This window comes from Colossoma macropomum, unplaced genomic scaffold, assembly GCF_904425465.1.
Source record: "Colossoma macropomum unplaced genomic scaffold, Colossoma_macropomum, whole genome shotgun sequence".
Classification (NCBI taxonomy): Eukaryota; Metazoa; Chordata; class Actinopteri; order Characiformes; family Serrasalmidae; genus Colossoma; species Colossoma macropomum.
In genome coordinates, this window is record NW_023494802.1 from 37,207,602 (window position 1) to 37,232,405 (window position 24,804).

The window sequence follows — 24,804 nt, forward strand, 5'->3', positions numbered from 1 at the left end:
GTGAGTCCTGTAATAGATAGAAAAACATTCCTGAGACCTTTCAGAGCCAGTTCTGGAGGTATGATGCACACTGTGTCCAAAAGTTTGTAGACACTTTCTCAGCGTTTCTCAGAGTTACTTCTGAAATGAAGGGTATTAATTAGGGAGTTTGTCCTTCTTTGCTGCAGTAACAGCCTCTACTCTTCTGGGAAGGCTTTTCACAAGATGTTAAAACATTGCGGATTTAACTGGATCAGTGCCTTGATTCCAATTAAACAAATGAGCTCAGAGATGTGACTAGGCAGGTTTTATTGCCTTCCTCCTTTGTGGTCTCTTATAACTCAGTTCCACAGTAAAATAAATCCCAGTCCAGATGTCTTTGGTTCGACTGGGTTTGTCATTGCTAATACCACAGTATACTGTGAGATTCTCTCAAATCAAATGCTCCTGGCCCAATGTCAAAAGCCTTTTGCGTCAAATTCAGGCACAAATCTGACACGTCCTGCCCGCATGTTATGTACGAAACTGCCGGACAAGTCTAAATGTGGGGTTTATAGGCTGTGTGTATAGATAAAAATGTCAAAAGTGTGCTTTTCTGAGACTTTCTTTAACAATGGCATCAGATACTGCGGATAGACAGAGGCACGAGCCTCAAATACATGCTGAAATAATATTTACCGTCAAAATAAATATTAACTTAATAATAACTATTTCAGCCGTGATTTGTTGTTCAGAGGAAATCCACTGATTTTTCAAAGTTCCTGCATAATTGAGTACTTGATTTAAACAACGTCATTCAGAGTGGTTTGGTGTAAAAGTTCATTGTAGAGAAACTTACAGACTCAGATGTCTTTACAGTGGTGGTGATAGGAACCAGGGGTCACCATGACTACAACACAAATATAGCCATTTTATTTACTATCCAAAACCACCAGTGAACCTACATGAGTCTTCTGAGTGTTTATATGAAATGCTGATGATGGTAAAATAGAAGTAGATCTGAAAAATATGTATATTTTCTTCTGGGTGCCCTTCATGTGTGTTTCCACCCTGTATATACTTTAAAAAATACAGTTTCAACCAAGAACCTTATTGCAAAACATTCATAAAACAGCGTTTCAGGTGTCAGGATATGTATTAGTAACTATTTCATGTAATAGCTTTATTTGAAAGAGCTATAAGAGGAATTACAAACTTTGGATGTCTGGTTCCCGTCACCACCCTGTGAATATTTCTGTCTGGATAAACTTCTCTAGAATGGTGCATTTCACGTGAATGTTTTTGTTTACATTATAACATTACAATTATGTGGAGATTTCCCTTTCAATAGTTTCTATCAATCTTTATTTAAACTCTGGAAGTACGTTGAGGGTGACCTCAGGGTTAAACAGGGGTTTACAAAACGTTTAAATAAAATTTACTAACTAAAACAAATCAAATTCAGTATATAAAGTATATCAATATAAAGAAAAACCTATCAACACTATAACTCCATTATTTATAAAGAATAACTGATCAACACTGTAACTCCATTATTCATAAAGAATAACTGATCAACACTATAACTCTATTATTGATGAAGAAAAACCTGTCAATCTGTCATTGAACTTTCAAGCTTTTTCCACTGTTTCATATGAAGCACTAAAGTTAGTGGTCAGTCCTGGGGGCTGTTTGTGTGATTAACTACAGCTTTAGTAAGTCTTACATTTATTTCAGACTCATTTTGTTGTCACAACAAGCCACATTTTGTTCTACATTTTGGATTTTTGTGTCATAACTGTCTTAAAAGCTAATTAATAAATATCATTATTGACACTGTGGTATAATAGCTGTGAGATTCACAGGTGTTGATGTGCAGTGAGATACAGGCCAGTGCAAAATGCTGCAGTGCCAGAATCCCTTTCTTATGTATCACTGCATAAAACTGTCAAGAATAGCGAATAACAGAAGCCCATTTAGCATGTGCTGTTCCTCTGTGTGCCTCTAGGTGGCGTTCAGTGTAAGTAAGGTCCAGATGAAGTTCCTGCACTTGCTGAGCATCAACGCCACTCAGACCATCACCTTCCACTGCTACAGTGACCCAGCAACCGTCGCCACGGAGACGCCCGGGGCTGTGCGTTTCCAGGGCTGGAACGGTCAGGTGTTCGAGAAGAACTCCCCACTGCAGCCCCACGTGCTTCAGGACGACTGTCAGGTACTCGAGAGAGAGACGTGATGAGGAATTTGTGAATTTGTTTGTGAATTTAAACAGAATTCAGTTTGAACATGAACATTAAAGTGAAAAATCAGTTTTACACAGTTTACCTCTCATCCTGAACGCAGTCAGTCAACCAAGACATGTTTGGTGTCTGAAGTTTGCTTCAGTTTTCCACGAGGCTCATGTTGCTAACAATCGCCATGTAAACAATTAGCATGACGCAATCTTTATGACCAAATCATCCCACTGATGGGGTTTCTGATGCTGTATGAGGTGCTGTTAAATAAAAATATCTCTAAAAATGGACAAAACAATGGCAGAATTCTACCTCTGTTAATAGCTATGTGACGTATTTTGTCCATTTTTTTTATAACTGTGTGTCACACAGTGTCAGAAACCACATAAGCGAGACTATAAGAGATTAGTTAACAGCTTGACCTGGTTTGTATTTAACCCTTCAAATGGCCAGGGCCCATCGGCGTGCCCAAAGTTTTATTATACACTTCTATTACCTAAGAATAGCTCAACCAGTTTGCATTGGAGTCCCTGTATTTACTGAATAATAAGCCTTAGTATGTAATAAGTGTGGTACTGTAATGGTTAATGATTTAGGTTTAGAGTTTGTACAAGGTTAATTGGTAGCTTCCATTAATTGTGAGCTACGTCAGCCTCGTAGCTCCAGTGCAACATTAACAGAACCGAACTTCAGACAGGAGATCGACTACATTTAGGATAAGGGGGTGAATAGATTTAGTTTTTTTAACCGTCGGTTATTAAAAACCTCATTACTGCTGTTAACATGAATCTGAATCTCACTGTGGCTCTGAAAGTGAATTCACTGTGAATGTGAACAGGTTCGTGATGGCCGCTGGCAGCAGTCTCGCTTCCTCCTCCTGGCTCAGGACTCGGCGCAGCTCCCTATCGTGAACATCCAGGACCTCCCGCCGGAGCAGGCGGGTGACCAGCGTCACCTGGAGGTCGGACCAGTCTGCTTCCTATGAGCCGTCTGTGAAATCACTGAAGGACTTGTTTCAGAACGGCCGGTGTTTGGCCACAAAGGAACGAGGTGCTCCTCCCATAATTCAGCGGGTTACCTGGGGTCACTGACGCCTGACCGGGTCAGGGAGAAACCCTGTTTTCAGTGACAGCTGGCTTGTCCAGAAGAACACGAGTGGTTAGTGGAGCGAGGCTCGCTCTGATAGAGTCTGAGACAGAGGCAGAATTGTGGCCCAGCGTTTATTGAGGAAAATGGTTTTGTCAGTTGTGGTGCTGCAGTCGGGCTGTGTTCACACTAGCATGTTCTCCTCAACCATCAGCACAAACTTTACTCACAAAACAAAGGAAATTTGCCAGTTTCTTCATAATGCTTTTAAAAAGTTGAACAAACAGCCGACCAATCAGGTTGCAGCACCCAGGCTGGTGCAAACACCCAAACTGGGGGGCCGACCGCTGAGTGCTGAGGCACTTCATGCCTCTACCGCTACACTGCTGAGGCTGAGGCAGGCAGACGGCTCCTATAAACGATGAGAAAAAAGTGTTATCTTTATTATTAATAATAAAAAATCTTTTCTAGTCAGCGGTACAATCAGATCTCGTTGAGCTCGTCACCATGGTTACAGAGTGCACGTTGCTTGAGCCTCTTTTGTTTACATATCAGCGCAGAAGGGCTTCTTGCATTTTTTTCTATTAAAAAAAAACACCTAGTGTGAACACAGCCTCAGGGCCAGGCTTTCAGAACTGTTCTAGATCATGTTATGTTCTGAATGTGGTGATTACAGAGACCAAATCCATCGGTCAGAGAGTTCTGAAAAACTGGCCCTGTTTGGGTAAAAGTGATCCCAACAAAACACCAGCAGGCCACTAAAGCACTGTTTCCCAGCCCAAATACTTATGGATAGTTTCGGGGTGAGACTGTTGGTTTGGTCGTGGTTCTGGTATCATCACCTCTGAGACGTTCAGTAAATGTGGTCCTGATCCTGGAGTGGTGCTGCACCGCAGGGGTCAGGTGAATCAGTTGGAGTACAGGGCTGTGCAAAAATCAGAGACCACCTTTCTCTTATTTAATTTCATGTCAGAAATGGCCATAAAGTACAAGCTGTTCATTTTTCAGGAAAATGTTTAAATGGTAAATAATCCACTTGCACAAGGAGTGAGATTAAAAGCTACAATGAAAATGACCTCCTAACAACCACCTGGAAGACCTGGTAGACCCCAAAACTGCCCCCATCAGATAAACAGCACTTAAAGCTTTCATCTTTGAGAGAGAGGAGAAGATCAAGCTGCTTCAGATCTGAAAACATCCACAGGTGTTTCTGTCCATCCTTCCACTGTGAGAAGACGACTCAGCGCTGTGGGTCTGAAAGGATGTGTAGCTGTCAAGAAGAACCTCACTGAGAAAAGGAGACGGACACATCAAACAAAGAAGCTGAACGATGGACTGACCACCCCAGAGTCCAGACCTCAACATCCCTGAATGTGTTTGGGATTAGTCTGATTGTGAGGTTGTGATTTCTTTGGAAAATTGAAAGCAAATCTCCTGAAATGCTGTAATATAAACATGTGTTAAGTGTTTGTTCTCTGCCTTTTTACTGAGTAGCTTCTGCCTAATGGCAGTTTTAACTGGAAATTAAATTCATGAAAGTTGGTCTCTGACTTTTGCACAGTACTGTTTATATTTTCTTTTGTTTGGAAAACTGTCGCTGTTTCTTTAGTAAGAGTTTTCTAAAGTAAAGAAGAAGTTAAATCATATGAGACCTGAATATCATTTCGAATATATATTAGTCAGTAGTTCCATCTCACACAGTCACTGTTGTTATAAGTAGCCACTGGTCAGCAGATACAGTGATACAGCTGTGGTGAAGAACTCAGACTGTGTGGTTGGAACCGTTTAATAATGACAGTAATGAGAAAGAACTGTAAGTGAGTTTACAGTGTTTTGGTGCTTCAGGCCTCAGACGTGTAAACGCCGCACTAAACCCATTCTAACAGAGTGCAATAGCTTGCAGATGGAGCGTTACACAATAACTGCATGTCACAGTAGCTTTTCCTGTTTGTAGTTGTTTGTACAAAGTGAAAAAGCCCAGTCTGGACTCGTCCATCTCTTCAGATGGTGCTCTACCTCCTACACGTATCGCCTTCGAGGACAGCCCTTCAAGGACGGCCCTTCGAGGACGGCCCTTCGAGGACGGCCCTTCGAGGACGGCCCTTCGAGGACAGCCCTTCGTGCCGAGCCATTTGTATGTACTGGCTACATCGAGGTCACTCGTGTTTTAAGGGTACTTTTAGTTTAAATCGGTCTTTTCATCCATTCAGAGCCTAATTTATATGAATATTGTGTTGATAAATTGTGTTATATTGGCTTTATTTACACTTTATGATAGAAGGTTTGTTCTGCTGCCCTTTCAGACGAGTCATACGCCAAAACCAGAACAGCTAAATGGAATTTCAGCATTAGATCACATGATATTTCATAGCTAAGGTCAAGTGTGTTGGGAGAAACGTGGACAGTCCTGCTTTGTGAAGGGTGTGTGACTCTCTGGGAGGATCAGGCTCCTTCTTTATGGTGCTGCGCTCGACAGCTAGTTATTCAGTACGTTTTTTTTTGCCTGTGTATATTTTGACAATATAATGTTTGTTTATTTATATTATCTTTTTTTTTGTTCTTTTCCAAATTACTGTACTCCAATAAATTATAATAATATCTCTGTCAGAGATCTATCTGGTCCCTTAAACATGTAGTACAAATGATTATTTATGTAAAATTTGTATTTGTATATAAACAAAGCGGTTTGTTTGTTGATGAACTGTTGTTCACTGGCAGCCGGAGGAGGCCAGACCACCACATCACTCACTCACCATTTACACGGTTTAACTTATACTGCAGTGAAGAGGCTGTAAGAGCGTCAGCCCGACAGAACAACACTAATGTAAATATTAGATACGTTTGACATCAAATAAATCTGTTTTAATCACTGTGTGTCGCTCCTGATCATTAACGCGTCTCTCTGATGCTCCAACTGTCCATTTCACCTTTTTTTAGTTTAAACAAAAGGAAATATAACCAAGAATAAGAAGCACACAAAGGAAACCTGCAGTGTGGGGGGGGGCGGGGGGTCATCTCCCCAATCAAAAATAAATAAACAAATAAATCATTCTTATTAAAGACCATCCACCTGTTTTCCAGCCCCTTTGGATTAATGTGATATCACTTAAGATTCACACAGTGTGGGAGTTCATGTCAAACGAGTGCAGGGCGTACACACCTGCAGAAGAGGTCAGTCGGGTGCAGTCGTGGGCAGTTGTGGGCTGGAGGTTAGGGAACCAGCCTTGTGACCTGAAGGTCACCGGTTCAATCCCCTTAGCTGACAGTACGTGACTGAAGTGCCCTTGAGCAAGACACTTAACCCCCAACTGCTCCCTGGGTGCTGTGGATGGGGCTGCCCACCGCCCTCGGCAAGTGTGCTCCCTGCCCCCTAGTGTGTGTGTTCACTAATGTGCTTGTGGTGTTTCACTGCACGGTTGGGTTAAATGCGGAGGTCTCAGTCCTCTGTGTTCAAACACAGTTGGCTAAAGGTTCATTTCACTTATGTAGAACTGTGGCGGGTTGGGTATGTTGGGTACCTGCCATCAGGGTTGTCAGGTTTGCGGTTCCCCCACCCAATTTGGGCTAATTTGAAAATGCAGTCGTTAAACTTTTTCAGCTTCTGGGCAACATTTGGGAGATTTTTGCTGGATTTGGCAACCATGCCTGATGTAGGGATCACTAAAAAAACTAAAAACAGGTATGACAGCCTGCGTTAACCTGTCAGAGATGTTTGAAGTTAATAGATCAATACAAACAATACACTGTAACAGACTGTATAGCCTAAAGGATGTGTGTCAGGCTCCAGTCCTCACAGGCCAAAGCACTGCAGACTTCAGCTCACTGCCTCATCTAACACACCAGATTCAGCTCATCTAGGCCTTCGTGAACTGAGTGTCAGATGAGGGTAAACGCTGATCTCCGCAGCAGTTTAGCCCAGAACCTCTCCAGTTTGACACGCCTGGACTAAACGATTATTATAAAAGTGAAAGAGGTTCTAGTGCGTCATACAGAACACACTCGGTTCTGTAGAACAGCAGCACAATCACAATACAGGATAACAGCCAGCCTCACTGGTGGTCGGTTGAACCAACTGTCCACTCTAAAAGTTATTTACAGCTGGAAAACTGGCTGTAGTGACTGAAAAAGCTCAGCGTGATTAACTGTCATTGTTAATGTTTGTAAACTGACTTACTACGTAGTAGAGTTTGGTACTTGCGCTCAGTAAGTAACACATATACAGCGCCTAAAACTGGCTTTTATTATGGTATTCGTGAGGTTATTGCAGTTTTCTGTAGTAAAGTGTTTGTAGAGGGTCATCACTTTGGCTGAATTCAGTTTTATGTCCTGTTTTGTGTTTTTTTTCTATCACTGTTCTTTCACTACAGAACTCATCATGTTCCTCTGCATCAGACAGACATTGGGATTTTTTCACTCAGGTGTCCCCTCTGAACGGCCCGTAGCTTAAAGCCTTTTCACAAGTTCAGTTTGGTGATGATCTTGAAGGTGGGGGGAACTTTTGGGAAAATAAAAACAGTATCTCCTCTCTAAACTAGGCCTGGGACCTCAGGTCAGAATGAATCATGGCTCTGCACAGTGTAGACTCTTTTATTTACCTTTAATCACTGTTAAATCAAAGAAGACCTTTTTTCTAAAGTAAAGCAGTTTCTAAATGTATAAGTAGGATTTAAAGTAAAAATCCAAATCAGTGCCAACAACTCAGAGCTGTTTCTCATTCTAACTTTAGCTTGTTCTGCATTCGTCCCACTCTGGTTTGTCCGGTGTGAGCTGGTCCAGCTCTGGGCTTTAATGAAAACAAGTGTGAACTTGTGAACTTCAACAACCCCATTTCCCAAAAAGTTGGGACGCTGTGCACAATGTAAATAAAAACAAAATGTAATGAGGTGCAAATCATTTAAACCCATATTTCATTGAAAATAGTACAAAGACAACATATCAGATGTTGAAACTGAGAAATGTTATTGTTTTTTTTTTAAATATTTGCCCATTTTGAATTTGATGCCAACAACACGTTCCAAAAAAGGGACGGGAGCAACAAAAGGCTGGTAAAGTTGTGTAATGCTAAAAAAAACACCTGGTGGTTGATTGACAACAGGTCAGTAACATGATTGGGTATAAAAGAGCATCTTAGAGAGTCTTTCAGAAGTAAAGATGAGGAGGGGTTCACCACTCTGTGAAAGACTGCACATCAAATAGAGCAACAACTCAACCATAACATTTATTAACATAAAATAGCAAAGAACTTTTGCTTTTCATCATCAACAGTACATAAAAACATTAGAAGATTCAGAGTAAAATATTCAAATCTCTTTATGTAAGGGACAGGGCTGAAAACCAGCACTGGCTGGCTGTGATCTTTGGGCCCTCAGGTGGCACTGCAGTAGAAACAGTTATGATTCTGTAGTGAAAATTACTGTATGGGTTCAGAAACACTTCTGAACACCACTTTCTATGAAAACAGTTCATTGCTGCATCCACAAATGCAAGTTAAAACTCTAAAATGCAAAGAAGAAACTATATTTAAACAGGATCCAGAAATGCTGCCACCTTCTCTGGGCCCGAGCTCATTTAAAATGGACTGAGGGGAAGTGGAAAAGTGTCCTGTGTTCTGACGAATCAACATTTGAAATTCATTTTGGAAATCATGGACACTGTGTCCTCCGGGCTAAAGACCACTCAGCTTGTTATCAGTGCACAGTTCAGAAGCCAGTATTCATGATGGTATAGGGGTCCATTAGTGCACATGGTATGGGTGACGTGCACATCTGTGAAGGCTCCATTAATGCTGAATGATATATACAAGTTTTGACAACATATGCTGCCATTCAGACGACGTCTTTTTCAGGGAAGGCCTTGATTATCTCAGCAAGACAATGTCAAACCACATTCTGCATGTGTTCCAACACCATGGCTCTGTATTAAAACAGTCCTGGTGCTAAAGTGACTTGCCTGCAGTCCAGACCTGTCACCACTGATAACATTTGGCACATCATGAAATGAAAAATATGACAAAGGAGACCCTGAACTGATAAGCAGCTGAAATGCTGTATCAAACAAGAACGAGAAAACATTTCACTTTTAAAACTACAGCAGTGTCTCCTCAGTTCCCAAACCCTTACAGAGCGTTGTTAAAAGAAGAGGTGATGAAACACAGCGGTAAACAGGCCCCCATACCAACTTTTTTTGGAACGTGTTGTTGGTATCAAATTCAAAATGGGCAAATATTTTTCAAAAAACAATAAAATTTCTCAGTTTCAACATTTGATATGTCGTCTTTGTAGTATTTTCCTTTAAAAATATGGTTTACATGATTTGCTCATCATTGAATCCTATTTTTATTACATTCTGCACAGAGCCCCAACTTTTTTGTGAATGCGGTTGTAGTTCATAAGACTACTCTGTTGACTGTGTCGCCACCACTGAACTGTCTGCAGGTCCGTTACTGTGTAAGTTTGTACAGTATCAAGCGTGTTTGTTATTTGTATTATTGTTATTGTGTAGACTTCCACAGTCAGCACAATAGAAGTAAATTATATAAAGAAAGATGTTTACATTTCTATAGAGTATCTTTAAATACATTATTATTATTATTATTATTATTATTATTATTATTATTATTATTATTATTATTGTTATTGTTATTATTAGTTGTTGTTGTTGTTGTTGTATTAGTATTAAGTTGGGAAACCCTGCATGACAGTTCAGTTCAGTGTGTGTGAATCCTGTTCAGAGGAAAGCTGGTTGGACCTTTTTGCCATAAGCACGACAGTTGTGATGTGAATACGGCAGCGGTCAACGTGCGGCGTAATAGAGCTGCGACTGCAGAGTGTGTGAGTCTCGTGGAGGGGCTACACGAGTGTGTGTGTGTTCTTAGTGTGTGTGAGAGAGTGTGTGTTCAGTGTGTGTTCACTCAGTGTGTGTGTTCAGTGTGAGAGTGTGTTGTAGTGTGAGTATGTTGTCTGTGTCGGAGATCAAACAGGAGGAGAAACCGGGAGAGTCAGCGGAGTCAGAGGAGGCTGCGGAGCCGCGTGGAGTGAAGCGGAAGATCTCCCTGACTCGGTAACGGCGCAGACACACACTCGGGGTTTTTCTTTTCACACCCGTATTCCGGCTGTCTGCGCTGCGATTGGTCAGTAGTTCCTGTCCGAATCGGTTTACAGCGCTGAGAGTCTGAACTAGTGACCAATCACAGCGCAGGGTGGGCGGGGCTTGTCTGAATGCGGGTGAGGAGACGGAGCTGTGGAGTCAACAGTCCCGCTCCGGGCTGCGACCTTAACGGAGCTGAGGTTTTATTATTCACCGGGCCCTTAGTCTGATTATCCGCTCCACCTTAAATACTGCAGCGCTTACATTCAGGCGGCTACTGCACCATTTAAGGTGGAACGGAAAATCCAAATAAGAAGCCAGTTTGAGCCTCGTTGGGACTTTTTAGTCTGATATTTACTCTGTTATTTTCTAAGAGGGCTGATCAGTCGATTTACACGCGTCTCCATTCAGAGTCTAAGCATGAGAGTCACTCTGAACTCTGAACCTGACTGACTCTAAACCTTACTTAATCTGACTAACCCTGACCCGTACTTTAAACAGACTGACTCTAATCCTTACTTAATCTGACTAACCCTGACCCGTACTTTAAACAGACTGACTCTAATCCTTACTTAATCTGACTAACCCTGACCCGTACTTTAAACAGACTGACTCTAATCCTTACTTAATCTGACTAACCCTGACCCGTACTTTAAACAGACTAACTCTAAACCTGAGTGTGCTTAACTTGACTAAAGGAGAACCTGAGCTAATTTAAGATAACTCTAAACATTAGTTTACTTAACCTGCCTGAATCTAAGCTTTAAACCTGAACCTGACTAAAGCTAAACTTTGACTAATTTAAACTGACTAACTCTGTTTTAGCTAATTCTAACCCTTGTTATCTTAACCTGACTAACCCTGACACCTACCTAACTTGACTAATCTTAAACTCTAAGTAAGGTACTCACTCTGACTGACCTTAACCCCTAGATAACTCACTCTGACTGACCTTAACCCCTAGATAACTCACTCTGACTGACCTTAACCTCTAGATAACTCACTCTGACTAACCTTAACCTCTAGATAACTCACTCTGACTAACCTTAACCTCTAGATAACTCACTCTGACTAACCTTAACCTCTAGATAACTCACTCTGACTGACCTTAACCCCTAGATAACTCACTCTGACTGACCTTAACCCCTAGATAACTCACTCTGACTAACCTTAACCTCTAGATAACTCACTCTGACTAACCTTAACCCCTAGATAACTCACTCTGACTGACCTTAACCCCTAGATAACTCACTCTGACTAACCTTAACCCCTAGATAACTCACTCTGACTAACCTTAACCCCTAGATAACTCACTCTGACTGACCTTAACCCCTAGGTAACTCACTCTGACTGACCTTAACCCCTAGATAACTCACTCTGACTGACCTTTACCCCTAGATAACTCACTCTGACTAACCTTAACCCCTAGATAACTCACTCTGACTAACATTAACCTCTAGATAACTCACTCTGACTGACCTTAACCTCTAGATAACTCACTCTGACTAACATTAACCTCTAGATAACTCACTCTGACTGACCTTAACCTCTAGATAACTCACTCTGACTAAGCTTAACCTCTAGATAACTCACTCTGACTGACCTTAACCTCTAGATAACTCACTCTGACTAAGCTTAACCTCTAGATAACTCACTCTGACTGACCTTAACCCCTAGATAACTCACTCTGACTAAGCTTAACCCCTAGATAACTCACTCTGACTGACCTTAACCCCTAGATAACTCACTCTGACTAACCTTAACCCCTAGATAACACACTTTGACTGACCTCAACCCCTAGATAACTCACTCTGACTGACCTTAACCCCTAGATAACTCACTCTGATTAACCTTAACCCCTAGGTAACTCACTCTGACTGACCTTAACCCCTAGGTAACTCACTCTGACTGACCTTAACCTCTAGATAACTCACTCCGACTGACCTTAACCCCTAGATAACTCACTCCGACTGACCTTAACCTCTAGATAACTCACTCTGACTGACCTTAACCCCTAGATAACACACTCTGACTGACCTTAACCCCTAGATAACTCACTCTGACTGACCTTAACCCCTAGATAACTCACTCTGATTAACCTTAACCCCTAGGTAACTCACTCTGACTGACCTGAACTCATAGAAAACACACTTTAACTGACCTTAATCCGTAGAAAACACACTCTGACTGACCTCAACCCTTACCTAACTTTATGTGACTCAGCATTAATTCTAGCCCTCAGCTAACTGTCTGTATGCCGTTGTGTTCTAAGGACCATGATATTGTTGCTATGCGTCATTTTGTTTCAGTGTATGCAGGTTATATTGAGGAGTAGCAATAAAGACTCGACTTTCTGTAAAATAAAGACAAACACAGTGTTTTCAGTGAGCTCTCCGTCTCCACAGCTGTGATGTGTGTGAAGCTGAGGATGCGAAGTACAGGTGTCCCAACTGCCTGAAGTTCTCCTGCAGGTGAGAGACTCCGTACGGCTGTGAGTCCATCTGTGCTGTGTGGTGATGTGAAACGGTGCTGACTGTACTGAAATGTCCCTCTGTGCTCTCCGTAGTCTGTCCTGTGTGAAGCAGCATAAGCATGAGTCGGGCTGCAGCGGCGTTCGGGATAAGACGGCCTTCGTTCGTCTCTCTCAGTTCAGCGAAATCAACCTGCTCAATGGTGACCGCTCACGTCTTACATACAGGAGGACCTTCCTCTGGTCATCAGAACATACAAGATAGGGCCAGTGTTTACTGGACCAACACAGACTGTACAATTAAACAAGACGGCGCCTCACAGCACACTAACTTACAGAGCACTGATAGGGACTCCACTAAGTTTTCAAAATCTCTGCATTATTCAGTCATTAAGATGTAAACAGACTCATTCAGAATGGTTTGGTCTGGAATGCTCTGTTTAGAGGAACTTACTGAGTCAGCCTTATTCACAGTGGTGGTGATGGGAACAAGACGTCCACCTCTAAAAGCTCCCTCCCTGAGTTATTACATGAATCGGTTTATAAATACACTGCCTGATGTCACAGACACTGTTTTATTTTTAAGAAGGTTTTTGGCATAAAACATCTTTTTAAAATCCATTAATGGTGGAGGGATACATGCAGGGTGTTGTAAGGCCAAATAGTCCCCAAAGAAAACTTATTTTTTCAGATTTATCACTATTTTACCATCATCAACATTCCATATAGAAACGTGCAGGTTCAGTGGTGGTTTTGCATAATAAATAAAATGGCTGTATTTCTGCTGCAGACATTGTGACTCCTGGGGTCTCATTTAAATTTGAACATGCAAACAAATAATAAACAATCTTCTAAATAATAAGTAAATAATCTAATAACGTCAATTCTAATGTGTTTACTTTTGATGGTTCAGTTACACTTAACTGTTTTTATATTTCAGATTTATTCCTACAAGTATTAATATTTTACTTATTTACATTGAATTTCTGAATAAAAATGTGGATTAAAAGCTAAAATAACCAACACATCGAAAATCTGTGCAAGCACGATGAGGTCAGCCACTGTCGAGGTCAGCCACTGTCTACATCATCACAATCAGTCTTTGAAACAGCGCTTGATTTGAAGTGTCTCTGAGATTTGGATTGGAAAATGATTCATCTAAAGTATTATTTTCTTTTGTTTCAGTCAAAGTATTTCTTTTACTACTTGCATTAAGTGTTTTTAGGTTGAAGCAGTGAATTTTTACAGTGTATGAGCACAACAGACGCCGGTCGTAGTGGAAATAGCTGATAATTAATAGGAGTTTATGCATCTTGTAATCAGGATACATGCAATTACACTTTTCTACCACCAGGTTTCTGGGTTTCTGCACACACACACACAGTCAGGAGTCATTTTGAATATATGTACTCTTAGGCACAAGGGAAAAAATGATTAATCAGGTTCTGTGTGTAAGAAATGTGCAGATGCACAGTTGATAAATAATAATAAGACCCCTGGTTCCTATCAGCGCCACTGTAAAGAAATCTGAGTGTGTATGTTTCTCTATAATGAACTACTTCATATCAAACCACTCTGAATGACTTTGTTTATATCTCAACCACTGTGCTGACGCTTTGAGTAGATAATTATGCAAAATTGGCCCCAATACCCTCCAATAAATGCCTAGAGTAAGACAGTACGAGGTGCTTTCAGCCTGTTGTTATGCATTTCGTATTTATTGCTCTGTCCTGAGTGAACTGACCATGTAACCTAAAGGAAATCTAAGACATGCTGATGTTGCCCTTCTCAGACTACAGGTTACTTGAGGAAACGGCTCGCGTGGCAGACAAACCCAACAGAGACTCGCTCCTGCATATTAATCCTCAACACAGCACCACTGTAAGTCTGTTCTCTGCACTGTGTCGCTCTTTATTTAATAGATCTAGTCAAATAATAGCAGCACATTGAGTGTATCTGTTCTTCCCTTCCCTTCTTCCAGGTGAAGCTGGTGAGGAGGAACGCAGCAGCAGCCAAAGTCAACCTGAAGATCCTCCCCAAATCCTTCACCAGACGCAAAGAGAACACCTCCATCTACATCAAAGTGTGAGTCTCTGGGTGTCCTACTCGGTTCCTGGTGAGCCGCAGCTCCGCAGAGATTAACGTTTTCCCTCTTCACTCTCGGTTAATCTCGCCAAAGCCGTTCTGATCAGCTGATGAGGTGATCAGGTGTGTTAAATGAGATCTCTGCAGTGCTTTGCCTCACCAGCCTTCACATGACAAACCTGCGTCAGAGGGTGGTCAACAACGTCCATTGGTCACTTTCATCACTGAGAAGTCTTGAAAGTTTTTTGTTTTTTAACTGGCGTCTCTCTGATGAACGAATCCAGTCCCGAACAGAGCTTTAGAGAGAGAGCAGGAGAAAGGCAGAGGTGCGCAGTTTGAGGGCTGGGTCACTGGGGGGCGCTCTTGCCTTATTGCGGTCATCAGCAGTGGAGCTGCAGACTGTACTGTGGTGCTGTACACGCTCCTGCAGCAGCTCCTGAAAGCGAGGCCCATGAGATGGTGCCCACACTCTGACCGCGTTTAACTCACTGCTGATTTCAGTGGCCTTCACATGTTACTGCCACATGACATCACCAGAGCAAAGTAGCCTCCAGATCTCTGCTGAGAGACGAGCGGCGTCGTGTAGATCTGCGTTCTGTGTGGTGAATAGAGGTGATGAACTGTAGAATCTTAATGTTGTTATCAGAAACGTCTCTGCTGTAGCTCCACTTTGCTGGTGTGCAGTTAGAGGCTGTAGATCATCTGTTTGTGTCAGTCATCCTCTATTCTTTCACCACGGGTCAGTTTCTGAGTCGCTCTTGGCTGGATATTTTCAGATGGTGGGCCACCCTTCAACTTTACATATCTAACATACATTTGCATGTATATATTTTACATATTAATAGTAGTTAAACAGCGCTTCACTGACTAATATGACTCAGTTATCAATGTTCACACTTAAAACCAGCAGAAACTCTCAGTCTTAAATCATATAAATATTGTAGCCCTGGAACATTTTTACAGTTTTGGTTTCTGTTAATTTATTATTAGTTTTACAATTCATTATTAGTCTTGTTATTTAGGAAGCACAAGGTGGGTGTTTCTGATAAAGTGGCCAGTGAGTGGAAGAACAAGGTGGGTGTTTCTGATAAAGTGGCCAGTGAGTGGAAGAACAAGGTGGGTGTTTCTGATAAAGTGGCCAGTGAGTGGAAGAACAAGGTGGGTGTTTCTAATAAAGTGGCCAGTGAGTGGAAGTACAAGGTGGGTGTTTCTGATAAAGTGGCCAGTGAGTGGAAGCACAAGGTGGGTGTTTCTGATAAAGTGGCCAGTGAGTGGAAGAACAAGGTGGGTGTTTCTGATAAAGTGGCCAGTGAGTGGAAGAACAAGGTGGGTGTTTCTGATAAAGTGGCCAGTGAGTGGAAGCACAAGGTGGGTGTTTCTGATAAAGTGGCCAGTGAGTGGAAGAACAAGGTGGGTGTTTCTGATAAAGTGGCCAGTGAGTGGAAGAACAAGGTGGGTGTTTCTAATAAAGTGGCCAGTGAGTGGAAGTACAAGGTGGGTGTTTCTGATAAAGTGGCCAGTGAGTGGAAGCACAAGGTGGGTGTTTCTGATAAAGTGGCCAATGAGTGGAAGCACAAGGTGGGTGTTTCTGATAAAGTGGCCAATGAGTGGAAGCACAAGGTGGGTGTTTCTGATAAAGTGGCCAGTGAGTGGAAGAACAAGGTGGGTGTTTCTAATAAAATGACCAGTGAGTGGACCCGCAAGGTGGGTGTTTCTAATAAAGTGGTCAGTGAGCGGACCTGCAAGGTGGGTGTTTCTAATAAAGTGGCCAGTGAGCGGACCCGCAAGGTGGGTGTTTCTAATAAAGTGGCCAGTGAGTGGACCCGCAAGGTGGGTGTTTCTAATAAAGTGGCCAGTGAGTGGAAGCACAAGGTGGGTGTTTCTAGTAAAGTGGCCAGTGAGTGGAAGTACAAGGAGGGTATTTCTAATAAAATGACCAGTGAGTGGAAGTACAAAGTATGTGTTTCTGATAAAGCGGCCAGTGAGTGAAAGCGCAAAGATGGGTGTTTCTAGTAAAGTGGCCAGTGAGTGGACCTGCAAGGTGGGTGTTTCTAATAAAACGGCCAGTGGAAGCGCACGGTAGGTGTTTCTGAGTGGCCTGAAATATTGTGGCCTGAAATATTGTGTTCTACAACATTAAAGTGCCAGGGTTCTAGAGTGTTCTGGATGACTCCGCCCCACCGTGTCCCGATCTCCTCTCAGAGTAGCTCCTCCGTCAGCGCGAGCTGAGAAAAGGAAAACAGTGCACACCTCATCAGACAAGTGCAGGGTGGGATGAAGCACAAAGACTGCATTCATATCCGAGAGCGAGGCTCGTCAGTGTTGTGGAACGATGCAGACAGACTCACAGACACTCAGCAGGGAGTGACACTCAGCTGGAGACACGCCGCTGATGTCACACGTACGCACACACGCTTGAATGGCAGCCTTCATATGTGCAAATCTCCCTCACTGGGAGTCGGAGCTTTAGCTGGATTTCATGTACAAACCTTGCGTCCAGAACAGTTGGGACGGTACGTGAAGTGCAGATGAAAACAGAAAGTACTGCTTTGTTCTATTTGACCTGTATAAAATTCAAAACAGTACAAAACCTCAGTATTTAATGTTTTACCTTATCAGATTTATTGTTTTTTTGTAAACGTGCTCATTTCTGAAATTGATAGCCACAGCAAGTTCCACGGTGTTGGAACAGGGGCGATTTAAGACGAGGAACATTGTGAAATCTTCAGAACAGGTGATGCAATCATGCTTCAGTAAAGGGGCATCCAGGAGTGACCAAGTTCTTTATCGACAAGGATGGGTCGAGCCTCGCCACTGTCCCAAAAAATACATCAGCAAATAATGACACAGTTTAAGAACAACGTTCCTCGACAGTCGAATGCAAGAATTTCCGTTAGTTCACCCTCTGCAGTGTATAATGTAACAAATTGTGCAGAACGTGGCTTGATGAATGGACCAAAAGAAACAGCCCAAAATGACGTGGAAAAAAGTCTGGTTGCATTGACTTGCCTTTTAAAGTATGTTTTTTCCTTCTCGTGTAAAGTTCTCATTTTGGAGATAAGAGGTTTTTTTTAGCATTTATTACCCCAAAATACATTAATGGTGGCTTCACAAATGTGCAAGATTCTCACCAATACCTGGCCTTTGGTCTCTTTCTTCTTTGGGCCCAAAGAACAAAGTGCATCATTTCCGTAAACAGTCTGAAAGGCTGACTCCTCACAGTACACTTCTCTGCTTTGCATCAGTCCATTTCAGATGAGCTCGGGCTCAGAGAAGTGGGCTGAGTTTGTGGCCGCTATTGATGTGTGGCTTCCGCTGTGCGTAGTGCCGTCTGAACTTGGCAAGGCGAGTTTATTTGTCCGGCGCCTTTCATGCACAGTGGCAATTCAAAGTGCTTTACACAAACAGAACAATAAAGCATTAGATAATACATTTCTGAGATCCAGCTCCTCAGAAAGGCTTTTGTACAGATGATTACAGAGACATAAGAAGTGCATGAGAATCAAGAAATGCAATTTCCATTATGCTCGAGTCAGTTTCAGCACCCAGAGTGAGGAAGAGCACCAGAAGTTAACGCTTTAACCTGCTGAATAGCTGCCAGAACCGAACGAAGTCTTGCTTCGAAGTATCACCAACCTCTAAGCTGTTAGTCATTCATTGGGATACTCATGCCAGCAAAAAAAGCTTGTGTTGATGTCTATCACAGAAGCGTGCTCATTTTTTAATGCAGTGCCATCTAATGGAACGAGGTTGTGGTTTTCAGCCTTTCCCTTTATGCGCAGATTCTCTCCTGATTCTCTGGACAGATTAATATGGTTTTACACACCATATTGCAGCCCCAGTTGGCACACTGGCAGCCCTCCAGGCCTCTTTTGCAATTGCCTGCAAGGACCGTGAGGCCGTACGGCATCACAGTCCTCATGTTTGCGTTCAAAGTGGTGCTTTTCAGCCCTGTCTATGAGCCCTTATTGAGGCCTTCATCAAGGGCCTCATTAGTAGCGGACTCTTACCTAACAGGTGAGATACAGATGAGGACCAATCAGCATGGTGGGGTTTGTTTACAGCTGTCTGACCAACATTTCAGGAAGTAAGGTGCTAGTTAAAGTCTATTTGTTCATTAATTTACTGTGTCACTGAGCTGCTTTATAGCTGTGAGCCACTCTAGGTAAGCAGATTAGCTAAAGTACTAAAACGAATATTTCCAGTATTGTAATTTCGCTGGGTACAGTTGCATGTAGAGTCTGTTAGATGCATGAATCTGTCCCAGATGCACACTTTCAAACCAGGTCTCTTGCTATGTCCTACTATACATCTGCATGTAGTTGATGTCAGCAAAGTACAGACTTTGAAGAGGACCTCAGGGCTTGGGGCACGTTTTGGGACAGGCCCATATTTTGTGTTTCTGAAAGCTAAAACTAACCTGTCATGTTGCATTTGCGGTGTTTTCACAGCAGGTAAGACCATTGAAGAGCTGTAGGGAGTAAATCAAGGAAAAGGCCGTCAGGACTACACGTGCAGAAGCGCTCGTGCTGTTGGCAAAAAACAACTCGCGAAACTCTAGAAGCCTCCGTTCATTTTCCGTCAATTTTCCCAGAATAGCACTGGCGTGAGCTACTGTGTCAGAGAGACTTTTCACAGGAGCTACGAGAAAAAAAACCCATCATCAGATGTTCTTGGGCGAAATTCCTCTTCAGGCCTAGAGCTGAAATGGATTTTTAAAAGAAGATCCACACTGACAATGTAATTTAGACTGAGATTAAGGCTTCTCGGTGCAGAAAACAGGGTAGAGAGAGAGAGAGCAAGCGCGAGAGAGAGAGGTGTAGGATGGCTCTCAGCAGCAGCAGTTTCAGAATGTACTCAGTACATAATATAAAAAGCAGATGTTAGGGCTGCAGTGGCTGCAGATGCTTCTCCACATAATCACACTGCCAGAGACACATCATCATTGGCGGCAGCGGGCTTTAAAGCCTGGCCCATCAGCCGAGGCATGTTACTGTGTGTTTGTTTGTTCATGTGAGAAAAAGCGTATCTGTGTTTAGGCACTGCAAAGCCAACCAGATCCTCCAATTACACTCCTCTCTCCCCTCTTGTGTGAGGAGCAGGGTACGTTCAAGTGATAGTTTGCCAAAATATCATATTTGAACAGTTACATCGAATGTAGTCGACCAGCCAAGACATGCTTAGTTTGTTTCTTTAGTTTTGAACTGGAGCTACAAAGCTAATGTGCTAACAAGTCATGGAAACTTAGGTACACTAATTATCACTGTGCACAGTGTTCCCTAAACATTTCCCCAAAGCATTCTGAATTATGAAGGAATCTCAGTTTGGCCTCTTTTTGACTCTTGAGTGGCGCAACCGTCTAGGACCAGTTGTCGGGAAATCGTCAGTTCAGTTCCTTGGCGATGCCACAGCCATCCGTAGCCAGGAATTCCAAGAAATCATCATTGTTCTTGCTCTGAATTGGCAGTTAGGATTCTCCTCCAAGCGTGTTGAGCTTTCCAATGATGTCAGAAGCAGCAGTTTGAAAAGCAAGGTTCATCAGGGTTCTCCGGTAAGCTTTTTGCCAAGGAGCACTGGTACTCCTGGTTTGAAACAAGCAGGAGCACACAAAAATCAAAGAGATGCTTAAAATCAGAGACAACATGCGACTCTTTTACTGCCCTGTTGCGGCTCCACAGCAAAAATAAAATAATCCTCCTTTACTGTAAAATAAAGCTCTGCTGATCATTCAACATAGTTTTAACAGTAAATGCTCTTAAACGCTAGAATTAACTGCTAATTCGTCGACAGCTCGTCAATATAGCAACACAGACAACAATCTCGCCTAGCTAGTAGCCAACGAAAAGAGAAAGATTTACTGGACTTACTTGCTTTTATAATCACTACAGCTGGTTTCCTGATACATGTAATCTGCAACAAGAAACTGCCAAACACTAAAAAGTCACGAAGCTGAAGGCAGCTTCTTGTTTGCATTGTCCCGTTCCACCTTAAATAGTGCAGCAGTTACATTCTGGCGCCTCAGAAACCATTTCATGTGGAACAGGAAAATTACAACAAGAAGCTGGCGAATGAGAAGCGACTTCGGCCTCGTAAACGAACGTTAAGAGACATTTTACAAGAAGATGTTCCACTTTTGTGGAAAAGTTTCCTGCTGGAGATGCGAGAAAAGCAGTTATAGCTGAGCTAAAGCTTAAAGCAGAGCAGAGTAACTCTGTGTTTTCGATTACATTGTTTTTTAGCCTTAACTAGTACGTCAGCACATACTGAGACATATTTACAGCCAAGATGGTAAAATGGACATAAAATGTTGTGGCTCCCAAGGTGGTTTGATTTTTGTAGAAAGGACAAAATGGCTCTTCTTAACTTTTAGGTCGCCGACCCCTGAACAACATTAGAAGCTGTCATTTTCAGTCAGTTCTTTTCTTGCGATGTCCTCTGGTTTGTCTTAAGTATGTCTTTGTATTAGCAGTTGCTACACTCTGGATGGACATTTCTTGGTAGCAGCTTGGTAGCATGTTGTGATGGGGGAGACTAAGGAATTCACCCCGTGCTTCTATCCCACTCCCCCCGCCCCACCGTTAAGCTCATTGCTGCCATTTGACTTCTACATAGCATTACATGCCACTTTCCCGACTCTAGGTCAGAGGTGACTGCTGTTTAGAGGTGGTCGTCTTTTTGTTATTGTTTTTGTTTTGTTTTCTGCGCTCTTCTCTCAGGCACTTGTACTCTCTGGTTATTTATCGTGTCCCACTTCTCTGCATGTTGTGTTGCTAAATCATTTCTGTGGTATTGTGCAGCAGCAGGCCAAGCGGAGCTGCGCTGTCATGGCAAGTTCGCTCAGGGGAAAATTAGAGCTTCATTATGGAAGATAAACGGCTGGACTGCTGCTGTACTTACAGCAGCATTAAATCACCCGCCCTCTTTTTTCTGTGGTGTTTTTCCTCTTCATTTTCAGCCCGTTGAGAGAGCATGTGGTCCAGGAAGCCTCACGAAGCAGGATTTCTTGCTAACTTTAAGCTTAATTCAAGCTAACCCTGGATATTGGATCACTTTTTACAGGTATATGTCATCATAGCAACTTGCACTGCACGTCTAACCCGCTGCACGGCTGGTTAATTGTGGGATTTAGGTTCATTAACAGCTCTTGGACCAATCAGGACTGAGATTCTGACCAATCAGGGAGCTTCTGGTGGGGGTGGACCCCTCTAGATCTTTTCAGGTCACTTTGTTTCCCTTCCTAATGTCAATCTCAAGAAAATGGTCACTTATCAAAGTGGATACAGATCATACTTCATGGACATCAGGAATATAAAGCGGTTATTGCTCCACTAAGCACTGACTTGGTGGAAATCAGGAAATCATATCCATAGGAAAAGTTAGAACAACTAGCAATCATGATCAGATTTAGTAACCGAACCTCAAAATAGTCCCAGTAGGCCCATTCTTCTTTGCAGATTCATCGATTCAATACATTGAAGAGTTTTCAAAGTATAAACCTAAGGTAAGGTTTTGCCACAGCATCTCAGTGGTATTCAAATCAGGACTTTGCCTCGGCCACAACCTTAATTTTGTTTCTTTTGAACCATTCAGACTTCCTGATAGAGAGCAGAATACATGGTTCCATCAATTATGACGAGTCGTCCAGGTCCTGCAGAAGCAAAGCAGCCCCAGACCATCACACTACCACCACCATGTTTCACTGTTGGTATGATGTTCTTATGGTGAAATGCAGTGTTAGCTTTATGCCAGATGCAAAGGGACCCATGTCTTTCAGAAAGTTCCACCTTTGACTCATCGGTCCACAGAATATTATCCCAAACTTGACTTCGGGTTCATCTAGATGTTTCTGGCAAATGTGAGACGAGCCTTTGTGTTCTTTTTGGTCAGCAGTGATTTGCGCCTTGTACCTCTCTTATGGATGCCATTTTTGCCCAGTGTCTTTCTTATTGTGGAATCGTGTACTTTGACCTGAATTGAGGCAAGTGAGGCCTGCAGTTCTTTAGATGTTCATCTGGGTTCTTTTGTGACCTCCTGGATGGGTCGTCAGTGTGCTCTTGGTGAAATTTTGGTAGGCCGGCCACTCCTGGGAAGGTTCACCACTGTTCCAAGTTTTCTGCGTTTGTGGATAATGGCTCTCACCATGGTTCGCTGGAGTCCCAGAGCCTTAGCAATGGCTTTGTTACCTTTTCCAGACTGATAGATTTCAAGACCTTGATTTACATCTGTATTTGAATCTGTTTAGAACGTGACATCACGTGCTGCTTTTTGAGACCTTCAGTCCTGCTTCACTTTGCCAGACAGGTTCTGTCTAGGTGATGATTAGATTCTACAGGTCTGGTAGTAGTCATGCCTGAGTGTGGCCAGTGAAATTAAATCCTATACTCAGTTGGCTTTGTTTAACTGGTTGATTTAGTAGCTAAGGTGTTTTTTTCACATAGGTCCAGGTAGGGCTGAACAGTGTTTTTCCTTCAGTAAATGAAATCATCATTTAAAAATAGGATTTTGTGTTTACTTGTCACTATTTATCTTTGTTTTTGTGAAACGGCATAGAAGAGGGATCATCGTGTCCGAGCCAGTGTGGGAACACCCAAACAGTACGGGTGTTTTTGTCCTTGCTGTGTTGCCTTGTGGTCAGTATTTAACTCTGGTTGATCGCGGTGTCCCTGTCTACTGGACACATACACACCCACACTCTCTCTGGCTTGGGTTACCTGAGTTTTGGCGCTTTCATATTCAGAGCAGAAGGTGAATAAGTTCACTTAACCTACATCTCTCTGCCTTCTCAGAGCTTCAGTTCAGATCAGCTCAGATTAGCTCAGATCAGCTCCCCTGTCTCTTTATGTCCAAAAGTCAAAGACACTTTCTCATATAGCATTTCCTCTGAAATGAAGGGTATTAATAGGGAGTTTGTCCCTCTTTGCTGCAGTAACAGCCTCTACTCTTCTGAGAAAGCTTTACATTAGATGTCTTTATCATAAAGTCATACACACAGGCTCGAAAAGCAGGTCCAACTCGAGCTGGTCCTCTCTCAATACTCTTTAAGTCAGATTCATCTGTTCAGGGAAGGGTTCCAAAGCACAACCCACTTTACAAAACGTTCTTCTACATTCTGTGCACAATCACACATTTCCACCAGACAGGTCTCCAAATCCCCAAAACTTAGTGTTGCTTTAAGCATGTTTTTTAACCGTCTCATCTTCCTCACTTTCCAATAACGTTATACATATTTAAAGACAATGATAGAGTTAACAATAAAGGGAAGAGTTTGAGTAAGTCAATGAAAAGCATGTACTTGGTCATACTGTCTCTAGTGGGCACATTTAAACCTCATTTTTAATGTTCAGTATCCGTTTTTACGAGTATTTGCTGAAATATGTTTGTTGCCTAGAAGCAACTTTTGTGCAAAGCTGGAATGGAACACAGCTCTGTATCATTTTTTTTTTCCCATTGTCGCAGGCAACATACTCCAAAAGGACCCCTGCACACATTATTTTTCTGTAATGTTTTTGAGTTTAATATTCAGGTCCGAAAAAATAAATCCATTTTATTTTCATTTTTAATTAAACTGATGACATGGACACTTCAGAGAAGACAACAGGTGAGGAGCCTAGTGATTCTGGGGACTGTATCTCTGGTTTCTTGAAGGTTAGCAATGCGATCCAGGGACGTGTCCCGCTTTACTGACCTGTGGAGTTCGGCTTTGTTCTAACATTTCTGATCTACAGTGCTTCAAAAATCAGATACTGAACGCTGTTATCTCCGGTATTCTGAGGACTATGAGAAAAAGTCATCAGCGTTGGAGAGGGGGCATAACGCAGCAGGGTTTTTGCCGAGTTGCGGTGCTCGAAATTTTTCTGGCTCTCTAAACCTCAGCCACGGACGAGC

The 24,804-nt window shown here is 42.5% G+C and overlaps 2 protein-coding genes across 2 annotated transcripts in view; both read left to right on the forward strand.

Moving 5' to 3' along the window:
* The window catches only part of LOC118823005 (collagen alpha-1(XXIV) chain), a 163,152-nt gene extending 158,703 nt beyond the window's left edge, over nucleotides 1-4,449 (forward strand). Inside the window, exons 59-60 of the mRNA XM_036592365.1 lie at nucleotides 1,967-2,173; nucleotides 3,031-4,449. Of these exons, the coding sequence (XP_036448258.1) occupies nucleotides 1,967-2,173; nucleotides 3,031-3,177 (354 nt within the window). The 3' untranslated portion in view covers nucleotides 3,178-4,449. The remainder of the gene's footprint in view (nucleotides 1-1,966; nucleotides 2,174-3,030) is intronic.
* A 5,629-nt stretch (nucleotides 4,450-10,078) lies between these two features.
* znhit6 (zinc finger HIT-type containing 6) overlaps nucleotides 10,079-24,804 on the forward strand; it is a 49,538-nt gene continuing 34,812 nt past the window's right edge. Inside the window, exons 1-5 of the mRNA XM_036592379.1 lie at nucleotides 10,079-10,337; nucleotides 12,770-12,835; nucleotides 12,931-13,037; nucleotides 14,627-14,715; nucleotides 14,816-14,919. Of these exons, the coding sequence (XP_036448272.1) occupies nucleotides 10,231-10,337; nucleotides 12,770-12,835; nucleotides 12,931-13,037; nucleotides 14,627-14,715; nucleotides 14,816-14,919 (473 nt within the window). The 5' untranslated portion in view covers nucleotides 10,079-10,230. The remainder of the gene's footprint in view (nucleotides 10,338-12,769; nucleotides 12,836-12,930; nucleotides 13,038-14,626; nucleotides 14,716-14,815; nucleotides 14,920-24,804) is intronic.